At 33.9% G+C, this 25,635-nt stretch overlaps 1 protein-coding gene across 1 annotated transcript in view; it reads right to left on the bottom strand.

Moving 5' to 3' along the window:
* The window catches only part of LOC145295904 (protein LTV1 homolog), a 49,421-nt gene that overhangs the window by 10,283 nt on the left and 13,503 nt on the right, over positions 1–25,635 (bottom strand). The window contains exons 5-10 of the mRNA XM_080141672.1: positions 20,085–20,217; positions 17,538–17,721; positions 11,064–11,191; positions 7,445–7,578; positions 5,555–5,607; positions 386–574 (exon numbers count right to left, since the gene is read on the bottom strand). Coding sequence (XP_079997798.1) covers positions 386–574; positions 5,555–5,607; positions 7,445–7,578; positions 11,064–11,191; positions 17,538–17,721; positions 20,085–20,217 — 821 coding nt within the window. The remainder of the gene's footprint in view (positions 1–385; positions 575–5,554; positions 5,608–7,444; positions 7,579–11,063; positions 11,192–17,537; positions 17,722–20,084; positions 20,218–25,635) is intronic.

Below are 25,635 nucleotides of genomic sequence, written 5' to 3'. Positions count from 1 at the left end.
ACACATATATATATGTATGTGTGTGTGTATATATGTACACATATATATATGTATGTGGGTGTGTACACACCCACATACATATATATATGTACATATATACACACCCACATACATATATATATGTACATATATACACACACACATACATATATATATGTACATATATACACACCCACATACATATATATATGTACATATATACACACCCACATACATATATATATGTACATATATACACACCCACATACATATATATATGTACATATATACACACCCACATACATATATATATGTACATATATACACACCCACATACATATATATATATGTACATATATACAGTTTTCATTTGAAGGTCATTAAATGCTTACAAAAAATTGCTCACCCTTTTTTGTTCTTTTACTGCAAATTTCCGGTTTTTCTTCTCCGTTTTGGTTTCATTTTTGTCTCTCTGAGAAACGTTTGAAATAACCGATGTGTTCATTGCAGCCTCCAGATCCTTTTTAACCAATCCTTTTGGTTGGGAAAAGGCTTCAGATGGAAAACCCATATGATTAAGTTTTATCTTTCTTGGCTAGGACAAAAGAAGAAAATAAAAAATAAATCACCATTTCACAAAAAAAAAAAAAAAAAAAAATTATCACTTCAGGGGTGAAGAAGTGTGAATGAGAAACACTTTTTGTTGAAATTAAATGCAAGAAAAATCACTACAGATGCTATTTTGCCAAATATCAATAAACAATCAGAATATACAAGTGATTATTATATGAAAATTAACATTTGTTTTCAAAAACTTTTCTATATATATTTTTTAATTACACAAAATACATGCTAAAATGTTTGAAAAAAACTAACTTTTTTTTTTTAGCCATTATCTAGCCTTTTTCAGTTTATCAATAGTCGAATAAAAACATAGGAATAGTTCATTATAAACACAAAAGTAATATCACTTTTAGTATTAATATTATTTAACCAGTAACTCCAGAGAGATAGAGGGGGGGGGGATATAACAAGTAGAAAGAGACTCAGTTTAGATGTTGTCCTTCATTCAAGATTGAGTTCACAAACATTCTAACAAGAGTTCTCATAAATAAATATGAGGAGAGATTACTCACTCATTTGGGGAGGAGTGCTGACAAGACTATACAGATAGTTTAGTTCCCAAAGTGATCTTTTTTACAGATCTAGCCCACATTAAAAACTGATTTCATGCAAGAACACACAGAATATCTTTTCATATCTCATAAGAAAAAAAACATTAACAAACAAATAAATTTTTCAATAAAATGCATTCTTACACAATTTCATCGGAAATTTAAAGTTCAAAAGTAGGAAGGTGGGTATTAAACGTCTGGTATGTCTCAGAATGATATTTGAATTTTCGAAGAAGACAATTCTTATGTAACCTCTTAAAATCCACCAATGGTTTTAAAATTTGAAGCATTTTTCTTGGTAATTTACATTTCATGCATGATTGAAGATATTTAAAGTGGGAGCGGAACACTTTTACTCACCCCTTTCATATGTATGAAAACTATGTTCAAAATCCTCAGTCACCTTCTGATCACAAATCTGTCAGTGGTTTTGCAAGTTCATAAAGTTAACTCTAGAATGAGTAACCACTTATCTAGGCCGAAAGCCATTCAAAGATAAGGGTTAATAAAAAGAAATGAGTGTGCAAGATAATGTCAGCATCAGCAATAGGGAGGTGACTGTGGCAAAGTGGTTAACGACATGGACTTACAACCTCGGAAACATTTTCACTTAATGTTGGCAGCCTTAATGTGTGGTTTCTCTTATAAAAACCCAATGTCTTTCTAGAAAGAATTCTAACTAAAAAGATATCGAAGAAACAAACACCACCAATAATCATCTGATTCATGAGAAATGAATGAATAATACTCAACAACATCAACAGTAGAAATTAAATCCTTTTTTGTATTTAAAGTCTTTGTGAAAAAATGTGTTGAACAAGAAAATATTTCTCAAAACGTTCAACAAATTCACATGGACAAAGAAAAAAAAACAAATGCTGATTTTCAGTTGTATGTAATGTGGCATCCTCAATAATGTTAATGCCTTCATGACACATAATCATGAGAAGCAACATAATACATCACAATTTAAGGAACTTTGCAGATTTTTGCGTATACTGCTACTGCCCATGCAGAACATAGGAGAGTTGCGTAACATCTTCTATTCTTTTCTTTTTTATATACAACTCAAATGGGTCACCAGACATTCCATCATAAAATCTCACTTCATTAGAAGCTGACAAGTCATATACTAAAGAAGGTTTGACAGTTGCAAATTATAAATTTATCATTCATGAAAATCAATTTAGTGCCTGTTAAGATAGAGTCAACAGATCGATTTCTTAAATATGCTGTTTTAAGCAAAAACAATATTACCTACTTTGTCACGCCAAAAATAGTAATATATTCAAAAATTATGAAAAATCATCAAATAGTTATTTATAGTTAAAAGTAAATGGAAAATTGGGTAAAATTGCATTTTTCTTAGATGTTATAAAGTAGACAGTAAGAGTCTACACACAGGGGGCATAACCTTGAACGAATATTTTAGATTACTTGTTCATGGCTCCAATATTTGTTGTCTATAGTAATAGACGTTTTTTCTTTTTACTAAAAACACGATAGCAGTTGTTCTACTCAATGAATTTTCGTAATTTTTGGATATATTACTATTTTCGACATGACAAGTATGTAATATTTTTATATTTTTTATTTTTTTATTCAATTTTCACCCCAAACAAGGCACAGTGCCACTTTGAAGCAGGGGGCTACTATCAGGGACTTAATTAGTGGGGTCATTATGAAGGGAGATGAGTAGAAAGATGTTTGTTAACATTACACTTGAACTTCTGCATATCATTGCAGTTGGGAAAGCAGAATCCCGGAAGGGAGTTTCAAAGACCCGCCGTTCTAGGGAAGAAACTATTGGAGTAAAAGGCTTTCTTGCACCTAGGGATCTCTACTGTAAAGGGATGAGACTTAGTAGCTTGTCGGGTTTGTCGGGGGTAGTTACGTCGGGGAGGTACAAGTGTTTGCAGTTTGTCAGAGCATTCACCATTAAAGTATTTGTAGAACAGGCAGAGGGATGCAACATCTCGTCGATGGGACAGAGGCTGAAGCCTAGATGACAGTTCAGGACCTATCAGGTTGGCGACTCTCTTTTGAACCCTGTCCAGGAGCAAGAGACAAGAAGCAGATGCATCAGCCCAGATGTGACAACAGTACTCCATACATGGGCGAATGGTTGCCTTATAGAGGTATAGGATACTGTCAGGCGTAAGTAGTTTTCTAGCACGGTAGAGGGAGCCAACCTTCCTTGCAGCAGCCTTGGCAATGCTCTCAATGTATCTATTCCAGTTCATATTTCCTGTAAACGTTAGGCCGAGGAGTTTAAAAGAAGTACTTTCAGGCAATGTGTTCTTGGCCATTGCTATTGGTGGTAGAAAAGGTTTCTTGTAGTTATTGAAGGAAACAAGCTTAGTCTTAGCAGCATTGAATGTGACCAACCATTTTTGTCCCCATTCCACTACGGATTGGAAGTCATCCTCTAGTGTTTCTGCCATTTCCTTGGATATGTGTTCATTTGTTTTTCCCTCATATCTGTTATAGAGAGTGGTGTCATCGGTAAATATACCCATCTCCGAAACAATTTTATCAGGGAGGTCATTTATGAATATCAGGAATAATAGAGGTCCAAGGATAGACTCCTGAGGTACTCCCGCATTTATGTCATATTGTTTGGATGTACGACCGTCGAGGACAACTTTGATTTTTCTATTACTTAAGAAGGATTTAATTACATTATGAATTCTTCCAGTGATTCCATATGATCTAATTTTCTTAGAAGACCATCGTGCCATACCCTGTCAAAAGCCTCAGATATATCAAGGGCCACCACTCTACCCTCCCCTGTTTTATCCAATGAACGGTATATACGTTCAGAAACTACAGTTAAGATATCTGCTGTTGAACGGGCTTGCCTGAATCCATATTGTTTGTCAGTCAGGAGTTTAGCAGCTGTTAGGTGCTGGACTAGGGCTTGATTAACGAAGGACTCAAATATTTTGGCGAAAAGCGGGAGGAGGCTAATGGGGCGATAATTTAGTGGGTCAGTTCTTTCACCAGAATTCTTGAAGACTGGTACCACAGAGGCGGTTTTCCAGCAGTCGGGAAAACAAGATTCGTTAAGGCATTTATTGTAAAGTTTGGACAGAACTGAAGCAACCTCGGCAGAGCATTTTTTTAATAGCACAGCCGGGATGAGATCTGGTCCACATGCTTTTGAGGTGTCTAGGATTTTTATAATAGCATGTACCTGAGAAGGGGTGATTTTCAAATCGTCTAGTGTGGCGTCTGTTCGCAGAGGAAAATCAGGGAGTGAGTGGTGTACCGAGTTCAGTGTGGAGTTTGAGGCAAACCGACTGGCAAGCAGATTAGCCTTGTCAGTTGCCGTGCAAGCAACCTCATGATTGTTTGATAGTGGGGGAATAGTTGACTGTCCATTATTTACTACGCTGTTGTAGATTTTTCAAAAATCCCGGGTTCCTAATTTCTGTGCTTCGATGCGTTTTCTGGTGGTTTCAGAGTAATCTGTCTTAGCTGTCTCTATCACTCTCTTACAATTATTTCTAGCTTCTATAAACTTCTGTTTGTTTGAGCTGGACTTCTGTCGGTTGAATCTGTGGAACGCATGCTGCCTTTGACAAATGGCAGCTGCAAAAGCAGAAGTAAACCATTGGGGAGAGTGGGGCTTGCTATAGAATTTCCATGCGGGAACATGTGCTTCAATAACAGTTTTGAACCATTCAGTGGTCTCATTTGCACACTGTTCCGCTGGAAGAGTAAAGATATTTTGCCATGGGGCATCTCTGATGAGCTCCCTGATGGCTTCCCAATCAGCCTTTTTGTAATACCTCGTTGTTTTGAGTAGTGGGTCTTCAGTTTTAGGGCAAGAATTTAGGCTGATTTCTACCATTATCACAGCGTGATACGCATTCCCGAGTGGGCTGTGGGCATTTGTTGTACAGTCATTGGGAACCGTTGTCAGAAAGAGATCTAGAAGTGAGGCATGTTGATCTTGCTGGTCTGGGAAATGTGTCGGAAATGTAACCAACTGAGATAGGGAATGGAATATAGAGAAGCTATGTGTTGCACTATCAGCTACGTCTGTGTGATTAGAGAATCCTAGCCAGTTACTGTGGTGGACATTGAAGTCACCAAATACATGTATTTGTGCGCTAGTATCGAGGGAGAGTGCTATATCTATGCTGTCTGAGACTTTGTTTATTAGGGTACAGTCTTGGTTTGAGGGAGAGCGGTAGAGAAAATACAAGTAGCTAATATTGTGTTGCATATTTAGTCTGAAGCACATAAAGGCCTGGTTGTCTGATTCTAGTTTTATTTCTCTAGTATATTGTTTTTACTTATAACAACACATTTAAAAAAAATCGATTTGTTGACTATCTCAACAAGCACCATAAATTTTTAACATTTTAAACAAACTGCAAAACAAAACATACCTTTTTATCTTCCACAATCAATTTTGGATGATTGTACAGATTTGAATACGTACCTGAAAAAAAAAAAAAAAAAAAAAAAATTTATGACATTTCGAGATCATCTTTAGAGGAAAAATAATTATACAAAAAAACTTTGTTTTACGGAATCAGATATCTTGTGTCTGCATGTGTTTCTCGCCAATACGTAACTTTGATAAATACACATTTTATTTTTATTAATCAAACATTTATTGAAATCAAAACTAAAATGAATTTTTAAAAATCAAACTATACAAGGAGTGTTCCAAAAGTAATGCCTCCTTTTTTTATTTTGTCCAAATGGATCAGAGGGAGGATTGCAAATTGCATTGCTATGATAAATGAACTTATGCATTCATGACCTGAAAGTTTCACTTCTTTGTCACAGATATTGATGGTGTGAGACTCTATAAACAAATCCTGTCATGGACGTGCATCAGAAGATGAGATATGTCATTAAATTCCTCCATGCAGAAAAAATTTAATTGATGTTAAACATTTACAAAGTCAAATCAATGCAATTGATGTTAGCACAGTTAGGAGATGGGTTCATTAATTTCAAAGTGATGACAAAGATGTGAGTGATAAAGCATGCTCCGGATGCTCATGCACAGCCACTATCCCATTGCTGGCAAAAGTGCTTTTGGAATGGTCTGGAGCAGAAAAGAGCTCTTCAGCTTTTTTTTAATTAAAAATAGGATGCAGAACAACCCTTGTAATTTAAGAATTCTTGAAAGATCTGCCTCAACCAAGGAAATGATTTTTAAAGAAAATATTGTCACATTTTAGGTCATAATAATTTGAAGATCTAACTAGAGATTTTTTAGTTTGAAAGTTAATTTCTAAAAGACGTCTAACACATGTTAGCATGTGAAACGGACATTAAACTGATGATGATGATGATATCGACACCGTCAGATCATGGCAGATAGAATGAGAACAATCCACTCGCCATAAATTAGATAAAAAAAGTTCAGTTTGAAATTCCATACAAGTTCTAGAATTCAATATAAAAAGTTTTCTAATTTCATAGAAATACACCTGAAGAAGGTCAGAGTTTACAACAGGTGAAATGAATCTAACATCTATGCTGTTAAACACATGGTTGATTAAGATACATTCCTGGAATGAGGTAGAATGGTAGAGAAAATATAACTAATACTATGTCGTCTTAATTGTCTGATTCTAGTTTGAATTCCCGAGTCAAGAGGAGGGTGTTATGAATATAAACTCCAAGCTTATGCATATGTCTATTTGTGTCCTTACAGCAAAGTGGGAGATAACCAGACATGTTAAAGTGGTTAGAAGGGATGAATGAGTGTAGGTTAGTTTCACTTAGCACTAGGATATCAGAGAGTTTGCTAGGAGGTTCTAAGTCCACGGATACTTGTGAATGTTGTTTTCTGATGAGTATGTACATCATAAAGATTTTGGGGTTTGTTTTACAATTCACAAAGATACAAAATAATGGTCAAAAATCCAAAAATATAACAAAGTTACTCTTATTTATCTATCTGGAAAAGTTTTTAGTGTTTTCACTAACTTTAAAATGTTTAATCAGTTTGAAAATCATACAGTGTTTAGCGATAGGTGAAAACAAGAAAAATGGCGGCAAGTTGACCTCTAAATATATGAAGTTCGGAAAATGAGTTAAAAATAAAAAATTACACAAAATACTGTTAGAAACCCACCTAATATGTCACAGTAACATACATTAGGTGGGTTTCTAACAGTATTTTGTATAATTTTTTATTTTTAATTCATTAAATTTTTAGGAAAAGGACTTCAGTTTGCTTGAAATGAAAAATGATATGGAGCTGATATTCACATGACTTCTTTATTACTTTCTATTTCAGGATTCAAACAACTTACTAAGTATCGATTCACAATCCCATTTTTCTCCTTCCTCCTCTGCTTCAACTTCAATTACTTCTTCATCACTTGAAGATAAATCACCCATATCAGATGCCTTTATGGAAACAGTCTTTAAAATGTCGTCCATTTTTCTGAGAGAAAATAAAATTCAAGAAACAGCAGAAGAAATGAAAATAACTGAAAAGGCAAAGAAAAAAGTTATGGAGTTTGTTCAGAATTCCTCGATATTAAGAAACAAAAAAGAAACATCTAATTGATATAACATACCTGGGATAGAAAGAAAATATTGGATTCCAAAAATCATGAAAATTAATCAAGCAGTTTCATTTTTATTTTTATAAAGAAAATTGTTTTTAAGCGATCAATGGAAATTCGTAGGCATAACAAAAATCTTGCAAGTTTGAATTATGTTGAGTTATCTCCCTTGTTTGAGACCGCTTTTAAAATGGTGCTATGAGACTTTGATTAGAATATAAAAATAATAAAATTTGATTTTCTTATTTAAAAGATTACTTGATCAATTTAGATGATTTTTAGAATACAATATTTTCTTTCCAGAAATCGTACAGATTTTACTGTATTTTTGTTGATTAAGATCTGGCATAATTACATTGACAAGCTGGTTCTCGCAGGTCACTGAAGTTAAGCAATGATGAGCCTGACCAGTACAAAATGGGTGACCATTTGGGAATACTAAGTGCTGTAAAGAGTGGCAGGACAGCACTACTGTTTAAGGAAAAGTAAGGCACTTTCTTACTTCCGCTAGTCTGTGACTTAAGCAAGATCGAGAACCCACTTCAGCCCCCCCCCCCCCCAATCAGGGTAACGTGAGATCATAGAACGCAGGTGACCGATGTAATATGGAAGTAATCAGGAATAATTTTGTTCATGGTTTCGTATCTCGTGTTGAGTAGAAAATTCCTTTGAGTACAATAGTCAAGACAATCACCAAGTATGGGTACTGCTCGAACAGAAAGAAACTACAAAAAAAAAAAAAGCTGTGGCAATACATCAAAAACTTTCGAGAAACAGCATGAATGAGATCCTGAATGATGAGCAATAATGAATTCATGAATGCTTCAAGGGAGAGAGATAGAGTCACAGCCATCAATATTTGTATCCCACAGGACATCACTTGAATGAATGAATATGGGAGGAGGCGGGGGGATTCTGGACAAGCACAAAAGTTATTTATTATTTTAAATTACTAAAATTCTGCAGATCAGAATTTGATTTTTCAATCAAATTCTGAGATTTTTTTTATATAATGATTCACCACTTATGAAGACTAACTTTCAGAATGCAGTGTTTTTTACTTTTAACAGAATTATCTCCCTTGCCTTTTTCAGTGTTTAACACTTCTTTTTATGTAAGACTAGCGAGGGGTACCCGGCGATGCCCGGGTGTTTTGAGGTGTGTGTGGTTTTGGGTATATATATAAAAAAAAAAAACAGTTGTGGCAGGTGAGTATGAGGATCGAACCCGAACCCTTGAGGCAAAGTTAGACGTACAACGTTAACCACTGGGCCACGGAGACATACAGGAGAAATACGTTTGAATTTATTTATTTAACTATTGACAGGTGGCAGCAATAAAAGTTAACTCTGCTGCTTCTATTTGACCTAATTATTGAGGTCAAATAGAAGTCACGCAGTTAACTTGGGTTTGTTTACCCAAGTTTTTTCCCCAACAGATGTTGGGGAGGGGGAAACCAGCTCCTTATTTTCCAGATTGATTAGCAATTATCTAATATGAGAGGACATTGTCCCCACATTGATCAAAGCTGATTGCTTCTGGACGTTTCCCAGCGCGATGCCGAGAATGTTGGTAACTTTGAATTAGTTTCGCTTTTTATACAAAAAAGCCCAATCAACACGCGAGAAGCCAAAATAGCAATAATTTTGTAAAAGTCGACGCAAATAAATCTATACGCTACATGTGTTCTCAAATCCTAGATATTATTATCTACGGCCTTATAAATACTTCTAAGCGATCGTAACCCCCCCCTCCCCCCGGGAGCGTGTGCGAGAAAAGCCTTTGCAAGACATACACGAAATGGTCACACACATTTTGCCTTTTATATATAGAGATTTAAATTTTAACATGCATATGGCATAATCACGACTGCCTGGAAGTTAATCTTTCACTACACGCTGGTTTGACACAAATGTCATCTAGAGTTTGTGGACTCTGAATAATAAATTAATTTGCTTTTTTATTAAAATTCTAGATGCTTCTTCCTTATAATAGCAAGATCCGAAAATGGAAATACTGAATATCTAGTAAAACCAATGGTATCTACTCAATCGTCATGTCACAGTAATAAACATATCCCAAAATTACAAAAAACGATAGGATAGAAAATTAATTATTACAGAAAATAGTTTTCGAAGAAAATTGGTGAAAATTAAATTTTGCTTTAAAAAATAAAAAAAAAATTTTTTTTAAATAAAAAAATGGAGAATTCTAATCATAACAAGGGAGGTAATTATTTTCTGAAAACTGAAAATCTTGGGCCAATTTAGCAATTTTCAGTATTCCGAATTTCGATATTATAACAAAGAAGCACCAAATTATACTCACTTATTTTCTATAATTTTTAGTGTTCACTAATATTTTTCATTGATAAGTATATCCATAACTTTTCATATTATATTTTGAGTTGCCATATTTCGCTTGAGTCTCAATAAAACATCTTGAAAAAAATAATGTATTAAGAAATAAATTCTTTAAAAGTTCTATGTTTTCAAGACCAACAATGGTGCAGACTGAAACTCTTTATTGTAAAAATGTGTTTTCAGTTGTTAGAAAATACAGCGGAGCAACTCAAGCAATAACTTGTCTCCAAAGTATGAGAATAAAAGTATAAAAGCATGTTAAGATTTGTCACTTGATTACATGTCAGAAACGAAAAGCTTGTTTGATTTTTTTTTAACTAATTATTCATTAATTAACTAATTATTCATTAGTTAACTAATTATTCATTAATTAACTAATTATTCATTAATTAACTAATTATTCATTAGTTATCAGACTAAAAGCTGCTTGAGAATAAGATGTGGATGTTTGATTATTAGTTTGATTACTTAAGGGGATGGCTTATGACAAGTATTTGTTAACATGGGATTTGAACATGATCATGTTGTAGCACTCAGAGAAGCAGACCTTTATGCACACTTTCAGCCTAACAAGATGATTATAAAGGAATCATCCTCCAACATTGATCGACCAGAATAAGAATAATTTTTTTTTTATTCAATTTTCACCCCAAACAAGGCACAGTGCCACTTTGAAGTAGGGGGCTACTATCGGGGACATAAGTTGCAAGGATATTAAAAAGGGAGATGAGTAGCAAGATTTCTGTTCACATTACATTTGAACTTCTGCATTTCAGTACGGTTGGGAAAGCAGAATCCCAGAAGGGAGTTTCAAAGTCTAGCAGTTCTGGGGAAGAAATGTGAATGAATAATTAAAACAATCAAGAAATCAACCAATCATCATTGCCCTTTCTTTATTTTTATCAAACCTAAAAAAAAAACATCCATTTTGTACCATTGATTTTTTTTTTGATTGATTCAATTAGGGGATGAGAGAAAAAGCTTAAAAAACAACTCACCCTTCTGCCTTACTTTCCTGATAGGCTTTTATAAGTTTGTTCATCCGTTCACACGTCTCATCAACGTTGCCGTCAATGTGATCAAAATCCAAAGCACCAATTTCACTATCATCGTATTGTTCAAAAAACTAGAAATAAAAAAAAGAAAAGCTTTATTTCACATCTATTATGCTAACAAAATCTTTTTTGAAATTTATTTACAAGAAAAATATCCAAATTAAAAGCAAAATCTGTTTTCAATTTTTCAACCCCCCCCCAAAGAAAATTGAAATTGACAATTACGTAATTCTAACAACAGAATTCAAAAATATTATTGCAATTCTGTTTGATAACTTTTAAAATTCCACCTATATTAAAAAAAAACAATCTAGAAAAAATCTTTGATGTATGTTCCCATAACAAAATGAAAATATATTCTAAAAATCACTTTAATTGATCAAGTAGTTTTATTTTTAAATAAGAAAATCAAATTTTAGGAGTAATAGAAGAGCATCCGTCTTGTCTGTCATTTTGAAAATAATCTAAGAAACAAAACAGAGAAAGATAATTCAATAATACAAATTTGTAATATTTATGTTGTAATGTCTATGAATTCTCATTAATTGATTAAAAATTATTTTATTTATAAATAAATAGAACTACCTGATTAATTTCTGTAATTTTTTGAGACTATAACATTTTAATTTTATCATTTTTCTTTAATTTTTGTTTTGATAGGGGGAATTCTGGACAAGAACCATATTTTCAAATAAAATTTACGTGAAATACATTCAATTTCTGTGATTATTTTATTACGTTAATCTATAAAACATTGGCCAGATTTTAAAAGTTGAACCTAAATAGCATTTATGCTGATAAATCAAACATGATTTAGACTACCTAATTTAGATTTGTTATCGTTGTACCATGTTATTAGCAACAAAATTGTCAATTTTATCATCTTATTTCCCTTGGTCATGGGTCTGATGTTTTCTAATAGCTTCCAAACTACCATACAATTTATTCTTTAATATACTTCATCTGATCTAGCAGCTTTCTTATATGTAGAAATCTTTGTTTTGTCCAGAATTCCTCCTATATTAAAAAAAAACAAAAATAAAGAAAACTCAGTATGATGCATATACCTGTGACAAAATGAAAATATTGTATTCCAAAAATTACATAAATTGATCAAGTAGTTTCATTTTATGAAGAAAATCATTTTTAATCGATTAATGAAAATACACAGGAATTTTATTTCACAAGTTTAAATCATTAAGTTATCTCCCTTTGTTTTTTTTATATAGATTATTTTCAAAATGGCAGACAATTTATTACTCATAAAATTTGATTTTCTTATTTAAAAATAAAACTGATATTTTCATTTCATCACAGATACATACATCATAAAAAAAATTTCTTTATTTTTTATTTTTTAATATAGGGGAAATTTTGTAGAAAAATTGAAATTTCTAATCACCTCAAAAGAAAAATCTGCCAAGGGAAATAATTCTTATTCTTTTAGTAAGAGTTATTGTACCTTTTTATTCAGTTTACTAATTTTTTTCCCCTTTATAAATAAAAAGCATATATATATATATATATAGACTTTACACGACCGGTTGCCACAGTCGAGTGTAAATTTCTTGGGGCGACTAAAAGTCATAAATAACTTGCCCGCTAGTCGATAAAATTTCTTTAAATAAAGAAACAGGAAAAACTCATTTATTTTATGACCCTCAAATATGCGGTGACTTAGAATGACCTATGTCTCATCATTTGTGAATTCTTTCATCTCTGGCTGTGAGACCGTTGGAATATCGTATTGAAAAAAGAGTGGTATGCTAAAGGTCAACAAGAGGTCAAATTTAAACATTCAGAGTGTAGTCAAAATGTCGCCTTCATTTAGCTCTCTGATTTTGAAATTCATTTGGAAAAAAATTCTTCGACTCTACAATTGCATACACTTCATGCTTACAAAAGTAAAGACGAACATTTGAAAGAGGAAAAAAACGCATCATTCCGTCAAGCATCTGAAAAAATTATTCTTATTTCTATGGAACAATAATATGAATGATGCTATATAAAGAAACTGGTGTTGTATTTTAACGTTTTGTTGAATATTTACTGAAATGTTTGTAGTAATAAAATAGTTGATTTACAAGAGTTAAACAAATATTTTCTTGTTAGATTATACACACGGTAATTTTTTTTTTTTTTTTTACACAGTGATCACCACTTATCAAGGCCCGGAAGCCACTCAGGGATAAGGGTTATTGCAAGTACATTACATTAGTGTGGAGATTTGATGAAGTGTTTACTTAAGGGGGCGGTTCATTAGGAATTTGTTAACGTTGGACTTGAACACATCCAAGTTGTAGTCTGGTGGGAAGCAGGCAAACGGAACAGAGTTCCACAGGCGTGCAGTTCTAAGAAAGAAGCTTTGTTCATGGAATCCAAGTTTTGATTTAGGCAAAGATATAGAGTGGGGGAAATTTTTCACAGTGGATTCAGCTAGACTGGTGTTTTTCATGAAAGATTGGCGAGGGGGGACCAGAGATTGGAGTTCAGACGAGCACCTGCCATGGAAATAACGATAAAACAAGGATAGGCTCACAACATCTCTTCTGTGGGAGAGAGGTTGCAGGGTATAGAAAAGGGCATCCCCCACTAAGCCACGAAGTCTATTTTGTACTCTGTCAAGGCAGGATAGGCTATTTTTAGCAGCTCCTGCCCAGATATGGCAACAGTATTCCATCCTTGGACGTACTTGGCTTTTATATAGATAGAGAATTGCATCAGTAGTGAGATATCTTCTGGAGCGGTAGAAGGATCCCACCATCTTTCCAGCGACCTTGGCAACAGACTTGATGTACGTGTTCCATTTCAGATCAGGAGTAAAGGTCAAACCCAGAAGCTTGTCAAAACACGGGGTCTCACCCAGACGAGAGCCATCCATCACAATTGATGGCAGATGGGGATCAGAGCGTTGATGATGTAAGGATAGGAGTTTGGTTTTGGATGCATTAAAGGTAACCAGCCACATCTTCTCCCACTGAACCACGCGCTCGAGATCAGAGGAGAGAGAATCAGAGAGAACTGTCATTTACAGCCTTTGATGTGTTGCCGTAGATGGTCGTGTCATCAGCATAGATGTCAACGAATGATTTAAGTATGTGTTTCTTGAATTGTGAAATTATTTACTATTATTGACTGAAACAAAGACAAAGTCGGACGAGTAAAAATGTTTTGGGGCGAGTAAATTTTCTCTCACACTCGACCGGCGGTCAAGTGATTTTTTTTTCAAATCTCAAAGACTCATATATATATATATATATATATATATATATATATATATATATATATATATATATATATATGTATTCTATGCGACGCTCACTGTTTGTTTATAAACAAGCGGTTAGAGCACTGTAAAAGTGGTGGACAAATGTTTGTTTAAATAGACATTTGGCGAGATTATTTATGTGTCAATCGGTAGAACTGCTGACTGTCAACGCGATGGTTCTAGGTTCAATCCTCAGCTTGGAAGAGGTGCTAGTCTAGCGGCACTGATGAGTTGTGATACAACAAAACAGGACTGTATGTTGATGACTACAAATATATATATATATATATATATACACATACACACACACACACACAAGGGGCGTTCCAAAAGTAATGCCTCTTATTTTTATTCCACTTGAATGGATCAGAGAGAATTACATTGTTATGGTGACTGATCTTATGCATCATGACCTGAAAATTTAATCTCTGTTGTAGAGACTGACAGTGTGACAGACTAAGAAAGCAACCACCTGTCATGAAGATGCATCAGAAGCAGAGATGCGTCATTAAATTCCTGGCAAAAGTGCATTTTGAATGATGGTGACTATATAGAAAAATAAATTCTGGAGCACAAAATTTTGCTCATTTTAATGGTACCACTCTCATCTTTGTAGCGCTTCAATGTTTAAAAAAAAATATTTTGTTTTTTAGACACTGATAGATTATTGATTATTGTTCATTCTTTTAACGTCTTACTTTGTTTTTATTCAATCAAAACCAGGTTCATCAATAGCTTACACACTAAATTAAAAAAAAAAAAAAAAAAGGTGTAGTTGTATAACATAGAAGAAATTCAAATGTAACAAGATCCAGACAGACATTGGATGTGTAAAGCTATTATGTTATGAAATATATTAAAGGTGAGAAATGCTATTTATTCTCATAACCTCACACTGCACTGTTACAATTTTGATTGTATCTTGTGTATCGATTTTACAGCAGGTCAATTTTAGAGGGAGGAGAGCATTAATATTGAAAGAAATGCATATTGTATATATAAAATTATTTCATGTATACATACATAATGATGCTGTACAGCATTTACCCAAGGTGGGTTAAACTGACTTCAAATTCACAGACAGTCCCTGGTTGCCTGTAATGTTTGGTGCATTTTGGGTCAGGAAGCCAGTATCTTCAGACAGCCTGATCTGGTAGCACTAGATGCCTTAACAGTTATTACAACTCTGGGTCAAAGTGAACCTGTGAACAATGGTAACTAAGGGGCCACTCCACATTCCTCACAGCCCCCAAATGGGACCTTATCACTGGACGTTTTGTAAAGTTATATTCAGGACCAATGCACATTTAATATTATAAGCTGATATAATATAGTCTCTCGCTCTTAGATAGGGTTAAAAAAAGAGTCGCCAGCCTAATAGGTCTCACACTGTCGGCCAAACTCCAACCACTGTCTCATTTCTAAAATGTGGCATCCCTATGCCTGTTTTACGAGTACTTTAATGGAAAATGCTGGGATGAACTCAAAGCACTAGTACCCTTAACGTAAATAAACCAGTCAAGCAGCAAAATCCCACCCTCCACTGTTGAGATCCCTAGATGCAGTAAAGCCTTCTACTCAAATAGCTTCTTCACTCGAACTGCTAGACTTTGGAATTCCTTTCCAGACCCCTATTTTCCTGACTGTATTAACATGCATAAGTTCAAGTGTCTCCCTACATAGTATCCCTGCAAATCTGGCCCCAAATAGTAGCCTCTTATGACTTAGTGGCACTGTGCCTTGTTTGGGGTGAAATAACAGTAAATAAAAAAATTTTTAAATAATAATATATTGTATATAAATTTTCGGTATTTACTTCAACAGTGAGTAGAGCTTTAATACTTTTTTTTTTTTTTTTTTTTACATAGGCATCACCACATTATCAAGGCCAAGAGGCCACTCAAGGATAAGGGTTAAAGAGTGTACAGTAGAAATTGAACAATATAGTAATCATTAGTAATGTAAATTTGGTAAATTTGATAACTTATATGGAACGGCTCATCAAGAACTTATTTACGTTAGACTTGAACACAACCATATTGTAGTCAGCCGGAAAGCAGGAAAACGGAAGACAATTCCACAGGCGTGCAGTTCTAAAAAAGAAACTTTGTTCATGGAATCTACGTTTAGGTTTAGGTACAGATAAAGAGTGGGAGGAATTATTGATAGTGTTTACAGCTAGACGAGTGTTTCTTGTGAAAGTTTGGCATAGATTGAAGCTCAGACGAACACTTTCCATGAAAATAACGATACATCAGAGACAAACTCGCAACATCTCTTCTGTGAGATAGAGGTTGCAAGGAAGAGAAAAGGACATCTCCTACGAGGCTATGAAGTCTATTTTGAACTCTATCAAGGCAGGCCAAGTCCTTTCTAGTAGCTCCTGCCCAGATGTGGCAACAGTATTCCATCCTTGGACGTACCTGGCTCTTATATAGATAGAGAATAGCATCAGCAGTGAGATATCTACCGGATCGATAGAAAGACCCACCATTTTTCCAGCGGCCTTGGCAACAGATTTGATGTACGTGTTCCATTTAAGATTAGGAGTAATGGTCAAGCCAAGAAGCTTGTCAAAACTTGAGGCCTCCTGAAGACGAGAGCCATTCATTCCAATTGATGCCAGATGTGGATCAAAATGTTGATGATGTAAAGAGAGAAGCTTGGTTTTAGATGCATTAAAAGTAACCAGCCACTCCTTACCCCATTGTACTACGTGCTCAAGATCAGAGGAGAGAGAATTGGAGAGAACTTGGTCGTTTACTGTCTTAGATGTGCTACCATAAATGGTAGTGTCGTCAGCATAGATGTCTACAAATGATGTAAGGATGTGATTTGGAAGATCATTAATGTAGATCAGGAATAGAGTTGGGCCCAGGATGGACCCCTGAGGGACACCGGCATTAATACTGTGAGCTTCTGATTTTTGCCCCTCAACTACTACTCTTATGAACCTATCAGATATTCCATGCCCATGGCGATCTTTGATACTAAACATAAAAATGGCATGATTATAGAAGATACACATAATTATAAATAAAAATTTGAATGTAAAGAATTCTGGGTAATGCTCGATCAGTACAGTTAGTACAAATATATAGAAACTAACAGAAAACTAAAAAAAAAATTTCAAAGAATCTTTTACTTACTTTTTCAAACTGGTCATCAAGATCCATAAGAGCTTCACTCCGTGTAACGACGGATGATGACATGGAATAATCCGTGAAATGCGATTTAGTTTCTTCCATGTAATATTCATCCAATTCTTCATCGGACCTCTCAGCAACATCCGAACCCACGTCGGAGCTACAGTCAGATTCGGATTCTGATTCTCTGCAATGAAAGGAAAAGAAAAATCTGCCTATTTAAAACTTCTCAAAAGTATAATCGGATAATTTTGTCTCAAGTTCAGAAATATTTATTGTATATAAAAATGCTATTGTGTTACACGAAATATATCTGCACATCTTTCTAGAAATGTCATCACCGCAATGTTGCATTCATATGCCTGTTTTACAAATATTTTAATGGAATGTGCTCTAATGAACTCGTTGCACTTGTGCTCCCAATGTACATATCCCTAACAAACCCGCTAAGCAACAAAATCACACCCTTTCACTGTTGAGATCCCCAAATGCCAGAAAGCTTTCTAGTCTAATAGCTTCTTTCCGCAAGCAGCTGAACTTTGGAATTCCCTTCCTTCTATCTGCTTACCTGATTGTACTGATATGCAGAAGTTCAAATGTAACCTAAACCAACATCTTAATCTTTCATAGGCATGGTCCCACTTAGTAGCCCTTTACGTTCAAGTGGCTATATGCCTTGTTTGGTGGTGAAGCTGAGTAAAAAAAAAAAAGTAAACTACTACTACTACTACTATTTAAGTCATCATATAAAATCTGATAAAAAAAAAAAGAAAAAAAAACAATAATTTGGAGTAAATGTATCATTCTGTTACCTTGTAAGCAAACAAAAAAAACATTTTTAGAATATTTTGATACAAAGTACAGTCAGTCTCTTTCTTGATTTTTATCATGGATAGCTTATTTTTGACAAAAAAAAAAAAAAAAAAAAAATCTATATTTGAATCTGGTGCAAACAATTAGATTTAATTCCATTCAGAAAATACTTTAACCAAATCAGAATTATTTTCATACAAATGGCATCAAAATATAGCTCTGTATTGATCAATAGAGTTACCATCTATTGTTTGGAATAAAAAAAAAAAAGGCATAGTTTTGTTTTTTTTAATTGCATGTAAAAATACCATGCTACGTACGACTAAAGATGTGCTACTAAAAAGCATAAAAACTTGATCAATTTTCAAAGTTTTCACCTTTATCTCATCTTTAAGAAACAAAAAACATGAAAGATCGATGGAATAGTTCATTTGGCATAATGGTCTGAATGTTCACTAATGATGATGTATCACAAAATGATACTTGATGCCTGCTTGCTAAACACTCAGTATTAATAAAGTTAAGAAGGATAAATAGAGTGATCAAGGGAAAAGAGTGGCACCCTCCCTTACATTTTGGTGTACCAACTTTTCACTGTAGTCGATAAAAAAAAAAATTAAAAAAAAGAAAAGAAAACCAAGTTCTCTACACATTTCAAGACATAATTTTTAGTTAATTTGGATTTGAAAATGAATTCCTAAAAATAAAACCCTAAAATAATCTGAGTTTTCATGTGCTCCACACCAATACAAAACCAAGATAGATTATTTTAGTGTTTTATTTTTAGGAATATCATTTTCAATTAAAATCTGGGGTACAGCCCAGCTGCCAAAAATCATCGTTAGATAAAATTACAGCAAAACGTTATGAAAAACTTACTTGTTGGCAAACAATTTAAGCTGACACCAAAAATTACAGAAAATGATCAAATATTTTCAATGTTATTAAATAAAATAGAATATTTGCATAGTCCTCAAACATCGCCATTTTGAACTGTGCAAGTGAGTTAACTCAAATTTCTAAGATAAAAACAAATAATGGTATTCAAGCCATCATAAAATGGTCACTCTCATAAAAGATTATTTTGTATGTTTTTTTTCTTAAACTTTAGTTAATCATTTTCTGTAATTTTTGGGGTCAGCTTAGATTGTTTGCTGCCAAACAAGTTCAGTGATTTTTGCCAGTCAGGTTATTAAGCAAAAACTGAATTTTACTTAAGAGACATATTTGTTGTAAGCACCAGTTCTTGCTTATGTTTTTCTGGTAGATGCATTTTGATTGGCTAATAATTATTATTTGTTATCGTTTGGGTAAATCGCTGTGGTTGTTACAAATTAGTGGCAACTTAAAAGTTAAATTCATGTGAACAATTTAACTGCATTGATTAAAAGTTTTTTTTTTTTTTAATTCTTTTTTTTTTTTTTGCTAATTTTTACAAATGATTCCAACCAACAAACTTTAATGACTTTTAAGAAACAGAAATACATTTGTTAACAGTTTTCATTATGTTACAGGTTAATTCCTATTTCAGTCACATAAGTTATTTAGAGTCAGATGAGTTTCAGCTTCTCTGTTCATTCATCAATTTTGAATGTGTGTGAGTGTGTGTGTAGGAGGTGATCCAAAACAAACTATCTATAAAAGTCAAAATAAATATTTTACGCCACAATCTGGGAAATGTTGAGCAAATAGAAAATAAAATGTAACTTAACAATAAATTGAATAAAAGTTGCTTACGTCGCTTCTTCACCTTCAAGGTGTTCATTTGCCTTGATAAAGAAATCATCTTCAAGTGTTCCGTCCGGATCATCATAATCAAAATCACCGTCAAGTGCAGCTACAATTTCAGGATCCCAATCAATTTTTGGACCTGTGCGGATGGCCAAGATAAATGGATATTAAAACTCAAAAACAAAAAAAAAAAAAATAGAATTAAAGATTAGCTTTAAATTCAGTCTAAACTTCCTATTATTAAATATTACGTTAACAACACAAGTATTTCATCGTTTTATGTTATGTAGATTTTTTTTATCCTAGCAGGCCTAACCAGCATTTCCCAAGGTAAAAGTGTAACTTTTTTACTATTAACCCTTTGTGACCTGGTTGAACTAATTCGTTCAGTCATAAATAAATGAATACAATGGCATAAATAAAGTGGGAATAGATTCAAATACATCTTGTATGTATCAGTTCAGTATCCTAACGGAATCTGTACCAATTTAGGGTCAAAGAATGAATATTATTTCCTATATTGATAAATTTTAAGTATTATTCAACCAGGGCAATGCTGATGAAGAATATACCAACTTTGTGGTTTTAGCCATACATACATACATTTATTATCAGCTGGAATTGGACGAGGATATTCAGGAATTGTTGACTGTAAACACATATAGAGGTCTGTATCAACCCACAAAGGTACTGTTCGGGCTGCACAGTGTTACAGATATTTTTAAGAAGAGATGGACAAATGTTTGAAAGATGTTCCTTTCTGAAAGGTATGAGTGGGGAACAATGATTTCAGATCTCCATGATGACAGTCATCTAAAGAACCAAGAGAAAGTAGTTTATGTGTTGGACAAAGCTGGGCTCAAACTGAAGAGAAACAATTGTGAATTCCTCGTTGACTAAATAACCTATCGAGAGTTGAAAGTTAGGAAGTAAGGAACATCTACTCTACCAGAGCGTAACATTCTTTTCTCGGGTGACACTAAATGACCTGACAATCAGGCGAAAATCGCCATGTCTAAACTTGCAGCATGCAAATCTGAGGTATTTTTAGAATTTTAGCATGGCAACGAAACATGTCCAATCAAATTAATCCTTTCGTATTGTATTGTGTATGCGTACATGTGGGTGCAGGCCATGTGTAGAAGATTTAGTCAAGTCAAACTTTGAAAGGGAGGACTTTATAGATTCTGGTTGACGGTCGATAAAAAGTGAAAAGAAATAAAAATGAGAATTTTTATTTCTATTAAAACGCTTTCGCTGATGAAGGAAGAAAAAGCGATTGAATTTTCTTACTGTTTCAATGAGACATAAAACTAATTATTTTGTCATTAGTGATTAAAATGCCAATTTGAAATTAGAAATTGTTGCATCGCTGAAAGATATGATCGGAACATATGTGCACCTTTGTTGCAGTGTGTATGTCTTCTCACAAGGGCAGAATTCAACACAAGATTATTTATGGAGGATAATGGATTCGACTTATTATTATTTATGCATCATAAATCCAACACATTTAAGGAAGTCACTGTGTTTTTATGAATTTCAGAATCGAACACCTAAGGACTTTATTCATTTGGATATACAATCAGGAAAACCATTGGTGAAGAAATTATCCAATGTTATTCATATACTTTATGGATGTAGCTGAAGTGAAATTCCAAAGTAAAACAAATGCGATGTAGACGTATCAGCAACAGGGGAGGAAAACAACAATATTTAATTGCGCTTGGTTGGCCAAATATAGGTGAGTCAGATTATATTAGATATATTAGATAGATATATATTAGATATATTAGATAGATATATATTAGATTGTTGGCAGGCATATTGTTGTGTATGTCAAAGGACTTTTGTTTTGTGAAAAATAGGTGACAGTGTATTGAAATTATACATGGCTGGCACTAAATTCAAAGCGAATCAAATTTGGTTTTGAAAACTTTAATTTTGTCTGGAGAAAAATCCTTGAAAATCTGTATGAACCCTGAAATATTAAACCATGTTTTTTTTTTATCATGCTGAATGCACAAAGATCTATATTATGAACATACACTACACAGACCATAATCGTTCCACTCATTATACTGGTTCATGGTTGTTCAATTCTGTCGGAGCTTGAGACAGGGAACTCTCACCCAAGCAAAACCACGAATCTAGTTTATTCCCCACCCTATGGATAACTATGAATACTTCTACTTACTGTAAAAATTAGGACAATATGTCTTGGTTTAATTGAAATATGTTTATCAGTTGATTGAAGAACTTGCTGGACTGTTCTCTTCATTTGTAATTGTAATTTGAACTTTGAATAACTTTATAAATGGCATGCATCAGCCCACGTAGTGACTCATATCTCTTTTTGCAGCCACAAAAACTTTGTATCTTGACATTGCTTCCTGCAATCAGGAACTTTAAGTGACAAATTGCTCATCATCAATTGTTTCTTTTTTCTCGCTTTTTCCTTCTTCAAAGATGTAATATGGTCCCACATATTTCTTTTTGCAGCCACAAAAACTTTGCACCTTGATATTAGACCCCATAATCAAGAACTTTGAGTGACTCATTTCTATTATTCATTTATTTTTTCTCTTTTTCCTTACTTGGTTGATTTTTATATATATACTAGCAAAAGTACCCGTCGTTGACTGGGTTCAAAAACAGCCTACAGAAAATGGACTCTGATTTATGAAAGTATGATAGGTTATGAAAAGGAAGGGTTGTAAAGAGATAGCTTCAAATGTTAGGGTATCAAAACCAAAGCAAAATATGATGAAAGTAAAAATAAAATAGATAAACCCCATAATTTATTATACCATACCTGTTCACACTGAAACAGCCTATACATAGCTCAGTATCACGTGGAGATGTTTCCCCATAGATTTTCATTTGATCAGGGAGAGTTGGACGGCACATTTTTCACTGATGGACTCCCCTACTAATTTCTGTACAGGTTTCTGAGCAAAGATGTCATACAGAAAGCTTATCTTGTGACATTGAATTGTTATTAAAGCCATTTACCAAATTTGTCCACAGGATTTGAGCCACTGTACAGTCTATTGAGGTAGGACACCGTTTGAAAGTGTCTGCCAACAAAAAGCCTTTGAAGAGACAAAGGAAACCCAGCCTTTGTTTCTTCAGTGATGAATTCAGAAGATTTTTAAAGGCCAATGAGGTTAGACATATATTTACGTGTTAGATATTAGCAGCTAACCACGGGGAAAAAAAATCCTCTGAGTTGCATACACACAAATGGATTCAAATGTGAAGAATTCAAGACTTTCTACCATTGTTGACCCAGAAATATGTAAGCAGATATCGGTTAAAGGTTGAAACAGACAAAGGAGATATTAAAAATGCCAATAGGAAAGAATGTTTTTATAAATAAAATCGTCACAGAGAAAAGGTCATTCAGAGAGAAAGAAAGAGAGAGAGAGAGGCTGCAGCACACTTCATCATTTCTTCACCACCCAATAACCATCTAACCACGCACCCCCTGGGCTTTTCAGTAAACATCAAAACACAGAATAATAAATTGCCACTGAAAAATAGATTGTTGGTATGAAATCAAAGCAATATATTTTTGTAGATCAACTGTGTTGTGTTTTTTACTTCACTGTCAGTGTGTGTGTATATTTTGTACCAGCGACGAAAGTACATGTTAACATTATATAAATTGGACAAACGCATTCTGAACAACCAGCCAGAGCGATTATGTAACACACAGCTACTTATGTCTCCTACAATGGTTAGGTAGCACGTATCGTGGACGTTCAAAGAAAGAATAAAGAGGATAGACAAAGAAATGAAAACATCCCTTGAAACAAAAATCAACAGATCCAATTTTAAATTTAAGAGGATTCCATAGACAACAACTACAGTTCCTCCAGCTGAATGGCTGTTCAAATGGCAATTAAGAACAGCCTTTCATCTGTTGTAGCCAGACAAGCTTAAGAGGTTTGTGTACAACTATCAAATGGAGAACGGTATTATATATATATATATATATATATATATATATATATATATACACTCATCAGCAAAATAAAATGGGCCAAGAGTGAAAGAAGGAAGAAATCGATTTTGCAATATTTTTCCAAGAATTTTTGTTAATTTTAACTGTAAATTTCTATTTTGCGGATCATTATTATTATAGCATATAATAAGTGGAAAAATTAATCCTAAAATTGGTAAGACCGCATCTTGGTGAGGATATAAAAAACCAAATTGCAAGATTAAGGCAGTCTAAAACGACTTACAAGCAGATTTTTGATATTTTAAGAAAAAAAAAGAGTGAAAACATCTTTCTGCGGTGAAGCGAATTGGTCAAAGGTTCGAAGTCAAATGCTTGGTAAAAGGGAAATCTGGATTTGGTCGCCCTAGAGCATCTACTTTGAAGGACGACCACAGGCTTAAATTAACTGTTTTCAAGGATCGAAAGAAAACTTACGTTGACCATAGCAAAGAATTCCAGACGGGCTGGAAATTCTCTTTCTAGATATACAATATCTAGACAAATGAAAGAAATGGGATTTTCCTCTAAAAGGTGTGCAAAGAAGCCATTTTTATCTAAGAAGAACATCAATGATAGAAAGAGATTTTTCTCAGGTTATGGCAAGAAAGATACAGACTGGTTCAGGAATGTTTTCTGGTTAGATGAATCAAGATTTTGTCTTGTTAGTGATGCTCCCGAACGGTGCAATCGAAGAACTGGAGAAAGATTTTCGCCAAGTTGCGTAAAATCGACATTTAAACACGGGAATGGAGGGATAATGGTATGGGGAACTTTTACTGCAGTAGGAGTTGGGGAACTTATTAGATGTGAGAAGTCAATCAATGCAAAGAATACATTCGAATATTAAAAACAGGACTGTCCCTAAGTATCCAGAAGCTGGGAATATCCCAGAACATTATTTTTCAACATGATAATGTCCCTGCACACACTGCTAAAGTCACACAAAAAATGGTTTTCTGATAATTCAATTGATGTGATATTTTGGCCAGGTCAAAGCCCCGATTTAAATCCAATCAAGAATATTTGATCCATAATATCTCGTGCATTGGCCAGAAGAACTTTTTCTAACAATGACAAACTGTGGGAAGCTGTGCAAAGCGAATGGAATAGCATCTCCTCTTCAGTGTTTCACTTTGGTTGAGAGCATGTCTACAAAGATTGATCTTTTAAAGAAATCAAAAAGGAATGCGATTCCATCCTAAGCATTTATTAAAGTAAATATCTTATTCTGTTGTATTAGTCTCGTTTATATTTCTTTGTTCAATATAGCTTTTAGTGCAATAAAATGTATAAAATTTGTTTGGCCCATTTTTTTTTTTTTTTGCTCACGAGTGTATATATAACTAGCAGGGGTACCTGGCATTGCTCGGGTATTTGGAGATGTAAAAGAAAAAAAGTGTTAGTAGGCAGGCAGGCTCGAACCCGTGACGCGATAACACGAAGGTGGAAAAGAACGTGAAAGAAAACGTGACATGTTACCGCTATGCTACGAAGCCATAGGAAATGAAAAGCGTTCAAATTTAGCAATGCCAATCAAAACGTTGACTT

This window comes from Euprymna scolopes, chromosome 16, assembly GCF_053919585.1.
Source record: "Euprymna scolopes isolate OS-2025 chromosome 16, ASM5391958v1, whole genome shotgun sequence".
Taxonomy (NCBI): Eukaryota; Metazoa; Mollusca; class Cephalopoda; order Sepiida; family Sepiolidae; genus Euprymna; species Euprymna scolopes.
The sequence above is the reverse complement of the archived record's forward strand: the minus strand, read 5'-3'. Positions and strand labels throughout refer to the sequence as shown.